General features: G+C 47.5%; 1 protein-coding gene across 1 annotated transcript; it reads right to left on the bottom strand.

Moving 5' to 3' along the window:
* Positions 1–3,537: 3,537 nt before the first annotated feature.
* On the bottom strand, positions 3,538–7,082 carry SSTR3 (somatostatin receptor 3; the record flags this gene model as incomplete). The annotated part of the gene is made up of 1 exon (XM_083573961.1): positions 3,538–7,082. One exon carries the CDS (start codon positions 7,080–7,082, stop codon positions 5,853–5,855), a length of 1,230 nt encoding a protein of 409 aa, XP_083430087.1. The 3' UTR covers positions 3,538–5,852.
* Positions 7,083–7,310: the final 228 nt, after the last annotated feature.

Raw genomic sequence — 7,310 nt, 5'->3', positions numbered from 1 at the left:
CACTTGAAAGGCAGATCTCTAAAGAATCTGCCAGTGAGCGGGGAATGAGGAGAAACGATCTCTCCGTTTAAGAAGTGTCAAGTTTTGATGGTTTGGTTTCCCCAATCCTTCATGTTCATGTTGGCACTGATAGCTGTTGTTTTAATAGCACATATGTCAATTACAGCCATCTGGACTCAATTTGGAGTATAAATTGTGCAGGTACAGCAAAACAGGAAGAGATGACTTATTCTTGCCTCGACTGGGGAGAAGGTCCATAATTCTGTGTCTTACCAGACTGCTCCTGAGAGCCTGATGTCTTGTTCACCGTTGGGCTAGAGCTGAAGATGGCGCTTTGCACCTTTACCATTCTAAACAAAGTACCGTATTTTTCGCCCTATAGGGCGCACCGGCCCATAGGGCGCACCTAGTTTTTTTTTTGGGGGGGGGGGATAAAGAAAAAAATTATTATTTCCCCCCCAGGTGCGGGGCTGGGGCGGGGAAAGCCTGAGCTTCCCCTGACCCCAGCCCCCAGAACAGGCTGCTATCCGCAAGCCTTGAGAGCCTGGTGGGAACTCCCGCCGGGCTCTCCAGGCTTGCGGATATCTGCCCAAAGCCTGGAGAGCAAGAGGGATCAGTGCGCACCAACCCCTCTCGCTCTCCAGGCTTCAGCGAAAGCCTGCATTCGCCCCATAGGACGCACACACATTTCCCCTTCATTTTTGGAAGGGAAAAAGTGCGTCCTATAGGGCAAAAAATACGGTAACTGTGCATGGCAGGACCTGTTCTTGCATGTTTCCTGCTCCTCAGCAAATAAGGCAAATGTGTGACTGTCTGAAGTAAGTGCCTTTCTGTTCAAATTGCTCTGGTTTTGTACAGTCATACCTCGTGTTGCATTAGGTTCATGTTGTGAACGCGGCAAACCCAGAAGTGTATACTTCCGGGTTTTGCTGTGCGCACATGCAGAAGCGCCCTGTGCATTTTGTGCATGTACAGAAGCACTCTGCTTGCTTTGCACATGCGCAGAAGCGCTCTATTGTGCTCTGCGTTTGTGCAGAAGCGTTGCTCTAGTTGTGGACTTTTTGGGGTGTGAACAGCACCCCGGAACGGATCGTGTCCGCAACTAGAGGTACCACTACACTATGAAGTCCTTCCTTTCTCTCTCTGTTACCTCCCTTGAAGTTATTTTGCACTGGTCTTCAAGGACAAGATCCTCATTCATACATTCTGCAGAGTCTTAACCCTGTACAGTGGTACCTCGGGTTACAGACACTTCAGGTTACAGACGCTTCAGGTTACAAACTCCGCTAACCCAGAAATAGTAACTCAAGTTAAGAACTTTGCTTCAGGATGAGAACAGAAATTGCGCAGCAGCGGCGCAGCGGCAGCGGGTGGCCCCAGTAGCTGAAGTGATGCTTCAGGTTAAGAACAGTTTCAGGTTAAGAACGGACCTCCAGAACGAATTATGTTCTTAACCAGAGGTACCACTGTACAGCAAATATTTCTTTATTTGTATTATTTAACAAAATTTGTGTACCTTGATTGTAATAAAACCTTGCAGCGGTTTACAAATAATAAAATAATAAAATAAAATAAAATAATGTTTTCTCTTAAAAGGATGTTAAAGCAACAAAGGGGAACCTGTGACACACACACAGCAACATTGTTGGACTACATCTCCCATAATCTATCCATGCTGGTTGCAGCTGATGGGAATTGGAGTCCATTACAAGCTCCAGAACCACTCAAAAAGATTTGTGCCAACAAGATGGCATTTTAAAGCCCACAGTAATACTGTAGGCAATACTTGGATAGTATACTGACTGAATGTATGCATGTACACTCAGAAGTAAATCTCACTGAGTTCAGTGGAACTATTGCAATATAAATGAGCAAAAGCTCATTTTCTCAAACTCTATCAGCTGCCTGGTACTAGGCTGTCCGATGCCTCAATGACATCACAGCAGCAAACCCAATTGTAGCTTTGAGGGTCAGTAACACTGACACTGACTTCAGTCATAGGTACATGCTAAAATCTATCCTTTTTATAGCTCTCTATAGACTTTGCTACAGGTTGTTAAGGAGTAATACCTCAGCTTTAAGTCATTTAAGGTGTTGATAGCTTGAAATGTGCTCACTCACCTCCTTTTAACACATCAGCCCTGACTCAAATATAAGAAAAACTGCACAAACGCTAACATAGTTTCTCATAGTTTCACCCGGGCTGTTCCCAAATGGGGCATTTTTGGAAAAAAGAAAACCCAATGATTGATGTAGTATTGAAGAGCAGGGTTTCTCTGTCCACCCTTGTCCACCCATCCATTTGCTCCTCAGCATATCAAAACCCTTTCCCTCCTGTTCTTTCCTTCTCTTTTGTCCCCCCTCCCTACTCGCCTCTTTCTGTTTCGGAAAGCTCCCTCTGGAGGATAGTGCCCAAGATCACACACAGGACTCCAGATTGAAGTTGGTCTGTGTATCTTAGCAACGGCCGTGTATTAGAAAGTTCAAGGCGTGGGGGTGAGGGAAAGTCATATACCAGCACTTGTGGAAGCAGAATAAACCTGAAGGAAACATACTTGGGCCCACTTGTTCTCCCATCCACCCACCCGCTCTCATTCCTCATTGAACACGCTCCCAAACATGGCTGTTTTCAAATAAATGAACTTGTTGAAGCTGCTTGGCGAAGAGGAGAAGGGTTGACACCAGATATTGCCTAGCACCAACACGGAAACTAATTTCAAGGATTCCTACTCAAGCAAAGAAGAAGAAGAAAGCCCGGCTGCAAGAAATTTAAAGAGGCTGAAAGGAATGTTGATGACAAATGGTGAGGTCTTGGAAGCGTTGAAGTGTGCCCGTCTTCACAAAGCTCTCTTAATCTGTTCGGGTTTTTTGCTGACTGCCATTTAGCTTTCAAAGGCCGCTACTTGGGGAGGGAGAAGATGGCAATGTGAGCATCAGAACACCAGGAGAGCTCTGCTGGATCAGGTCAAAGCCCCATCTAGCCCCATCTTCACAATGGTCACCCAGATGCCTCAGGGAGAAGCCAGCGAGAAGGACCAGTTGTAAGAAGGACTTTCCCTGCTTGTGATTCCCAGGAACTGGTATACAGAGGCAATGGAGAGATCCTTTGGCAATGGAGCATTATGCAGTGATCATGGCTATGTTGTGAATACAGTGGTACCTCGGGTTAAGTACTTAATTCGTTCCGGAGGTCCGTACTTAACCTGAAACTGTTCTTAACCTGAAGCACCACTTTAGCTAATGGGGCCTCCTGCAGCTGCTGCCGCGCTGCTGGAGCACAATTTCTGTTCTCATCCTGAAGCAAAGTTCTTAACCTGAAGCACTCTTTTTGGGTTAGCGGAGTCTGTAACCTGAAGCGTATGTAACCTGAAGCGTATGTAACCCGAGGTACCACTGTATTCCCAAAACATTTCTCCTCTGTGCCCTTTCCCACCAAGAAACCACCCCAGATCCTAAAGTTAGGGACAACACATTTAGGAGAATTCCAAGAGTTTTGTAATCATAAAAGGCAGCAATGAGAAATGGAGGCCAATACCACTGGAGGGAAAAAGTTTATTGTATTTGCTTCCTGAGGAAGTGGTTACTTGTCAGAAAGGGTGGGTATAAGTGGCAGCATTTCATAAAAACAAACTCTTTTTTTCCTGCCACCTTCCCTGCTCACCCACAAGGGCACATCACAAACAAGACCCCTTCCACTGAACTGAGGGCTGTGCTTAATAACCTCTCCATATGTTACAGAGCAAAGCTGCAGCGAGAATAATCACAATTCTAGTATTATTATTTTTTTAAGAGAGCATTTCAGAGCATTCATTGCACTTCATATACAATCCTTACAGGGGCGCCATCCCATAGGGACATAGCTCTCCCCCCAATATTTTTCGGAACGGGTCAGGGCTTCCCCCATGTTCAAAAGCAGTGGAGGAGGTCAAGTGCGGAGCCATTCAGGGCACAGCTTTAGAGGCTGGCTCCTTCTCCTCCTCCTCTGGCAGATGGGAAGGAGGGTTGAGGAGGAGGAGCCATTGAAGCTGTGCTGCCACCACCTTCAACATCAGCCCTGCCATTCTCCTTCAGAAGCCGGCACCTCTGGTTCCTTCAGTCAGTAATCCTTACAACAACCTTGGAAGGTAGGTTAGGATACCCGTGTGGCAGAATGGGATGCCAAGACTGTTCTCAGTGTTCCACTTGGTGGTATGGGGACAATACTAGCAGAGAGGAAATGAGATTTAAATCAGGGACTTCCTGGTCCATAACTCAGGCTGTAATCCTATGAATACTCCCTTGGGAGTAAGCTCCATTGAATATAGTGGGGTGTACTTCTCAGTAAATAGGCATACAATCACACTGCACTTCTTCGCCACTATATTGCACTGACTCTCCAAAGACTTAAGTCTTGTCCTACATTTTTGTCCAACAGACCTTGTTTTTCAGGTATACTGCCTATTTTCTGGGACGTTTCCTTAGTAATAACAGATACTTTTTTAAAAAAGAGATTCTGGAATGGCTTTTAAAGCATTTTGTTAGTAAAATGCCCCTGTTAGTAAAGGACCCCTGTATGGTTAAGTCCAGTCAAAGGCTATTATGGGGTTGCAGTGCTCATCTCGCTTTCAGGCCAAGGGAGCCGGTGTTTGTCCACAGACAGCTTTCTGGGTCATGTGGCCAGCATGACTAAACCACTTCTGGCACAATGGAACACTGTGATGGAAACCAGAGCACACAGAAATGCTGTTTACCTTCCTGCCGCAGTGGTACCTATTTATCTACTTGCACTGGTGTGCTTTTGAACTGCTAGGTTGGCAGGAGCTGGAACAGAGCAATGGGAGCTCACCCCATTGTGTGGATTCGAACCGCCAACCTTTCGATCAGCAGGCCCAAGAGGCTCAGTGGTTTAGACCACAGTGCCACCTGCTCCCATCATTTTGTTAGTGGGAGCACATGGGAAGGTGTCTTATACTGAGTCAGACCATCTCGATCAGTACCTGCCCTGATTGCCAGCAGCTCCCCAGGGTTTCAGGCATGGGACATTCCCAGCCCTGCCTGGAAGATGCTGCAAACTGAACCCGGGACCTTCTGTATGAAAATAAAATGCTAAGGCCCTTCTCCAGATATTCCTTTTTCTCCAATTTCCCATGTGCATAGCGTAAGTTTCTTTTCTTTCCGCTTTCCCATGTCCATTGAATCAGAACAGTAATAAACATTACCAAAAGGGGTTGAGTCATAGCTATTCTCTAAGCCGGGATAGCCAATGTGGTGTCCTCCAGAGGTCACTGGACTACAACTCCCATGATTCCTAATCATTGTCCATGCTGGCTGGAGCTGATGGGAGTTTGGATCCAGCCACATCTGTAGGGCAGCAGGTTGGCTGCTCCTGCTCCAAGAAGTCCAATCAGAGTTGGGATGAGATTAAAGTCCTATTTTAAGTAAATTGTTATGGTGGACCGAGTTATTAATGCAGGGTATATTAGCACAGAATGCCTTCAGCAATGTGCAATAATGGATGGATGGAGGTGGGATTGCTTCTTGGGAGAAATCCTTGGTCTGAGAATCATAAACATGAGAATCCCTGTTTTCAGCTGTAAGATGTTGGAGAGGACACAGACACTCTTGACCTTACTCAGCTGACCAATCATGTCAGCCAAGGAAATACACTACTTCCAAACCAAATCCCAGAAGCCTTTGCTCTACCCGCCACTCTGGTTGTTAGGCTTTGCTTTACTGTTTGAAAGAGGATATTTATCTGCCCACATCCCTCTCAGGCTTTCTGTTTTTTAGGAATCCCTTGCATTATGAATGATCCTTCCGTTTGTTATTCCAAATGAGTCACTGCCAGGGTGTTTCAGAGAGAAGAAGAGTCACTATAAGTAGCTAATGTTCATAACACTAGGCTTCTCAGAGATCCCAGGCTCCTCTGGCAGTGGCTTCTGTTCACTGCTCCCCCCTGCCCCACTGATGGGGGCGCACTCTTGCATGCCATTGCCGTTTTGGGCTATCTTGCTGACCTCACTTGCTTCTGCCTCCATTTCATCGTCTTCTTCTTCCTCTTCCTCCATCTTACCACCCGTGCTTGCTGCTGCTGCGATTTCTTGGTTCTGCACTCGACGGGAGGGTCTGAGGAGAGCCCTGCGGAAACCCTGCTTGAAGCGGTACGAGAGAAAGCCATAGATTATGGGGTTGGCACAGCTGTTAGCATAGGGCAAGACCACAACAAGGAAGTAGATGCCAAAGAGAGATGGCTCCTCAGGCAAGGTCCAGATGACGTTGATGATGTTGAGCACATAGAAAGGTAGCCAGCAGAGGACAAAGACCGCAACGACGGCAACCACCATGCGCGTGACTCTCCGCTCGGAGCGCTTGCGCTTGGCCGTCAGTGCTCTCACCTTTCTGCCGGACGACCGAACCTTGACCACAATAAGCAGGTAACATAGGCAGATGACCAGCAGAGGCCCAAAGAAGCCAAGAGTGGCTGTGTAGACAATGAAACCTGCTTTCCAGACTGAAGCTGGCTCAGGCCACTGGATGTGGCATGTGCTCATGCCCGGGGGGACATCTGAAAACACGACCACAGGCAGCACCACCACGGAAGAGAGCACCCAAACAGTGGCACTGACTGCCTTGGCCACACGTGCCGTCCGCCATTTTGACGATTTCACCGGGTGCACTACCGCCAGGTAGCGGTCCACACTCATCACGGTCAGGCAGAAAATACTAGTGAACTGGTTTATAGCATCCACGGCCATCACCAGCCGGCACATGAAGGAACCGAAAGGCCAATAGGATAAGGCATTTTGTGCAGCCAAGAAGGGCAGGCCGAACATGAAGAGCTCGTCGGCCAGCGCCAAGTTGAAGATGTAGACGTTGGTCACCGATTTGCTCACGGAATGGCACAAAACCACATAGATGACCAGGGAGTTTCCGGCTAGCCCCACCACGCAGACAATGAGGTAAACCAGAGGGATGAGGACACCGCTGACATCCAGGCCGAGTCTGGAAGCTTGGGATAGGTTCCCAGAAATAGGGGCTGCCCAGCTGGCTGTTGAATTCTCTTCCCAGGAAGCCAGTGTGGTGGTGAAGTTGAAATTGTCCATGGCAGAAGAGTGAGGTGATTATCCCACTGGATCAGTCGGAAGGGGTCTACATTTGGGAAGAACAGGGAGGGGGTGAGAGAGCTTATAATGCATCTTATAGCAAACTAAAGGTAGCACCAGAGAGGGAAATAGGGGGAAAGTCCACTTTACAAGCTCCATTCATTTTGCTGGGGCTGGAAGAGGAGCACAGAAGTTAATGGAGATTCCAGATTTTACAGCTGAGTGGCT

This window comes from Podarcis filfolensis (assembly GCF_964270895.1).
Source record: "Podarcis filfolensis genome assembly, chromosome: 10".
Lineage (NCBI taxonomy): Eukaryota > Metazoa > Chordata > Lepidosauria > Squamata > Lacertidae > Podarcis > Podarcis filfolensis.
This window is presented reverse-complemented; position numbering and strand designations above follow the sequence as displayed.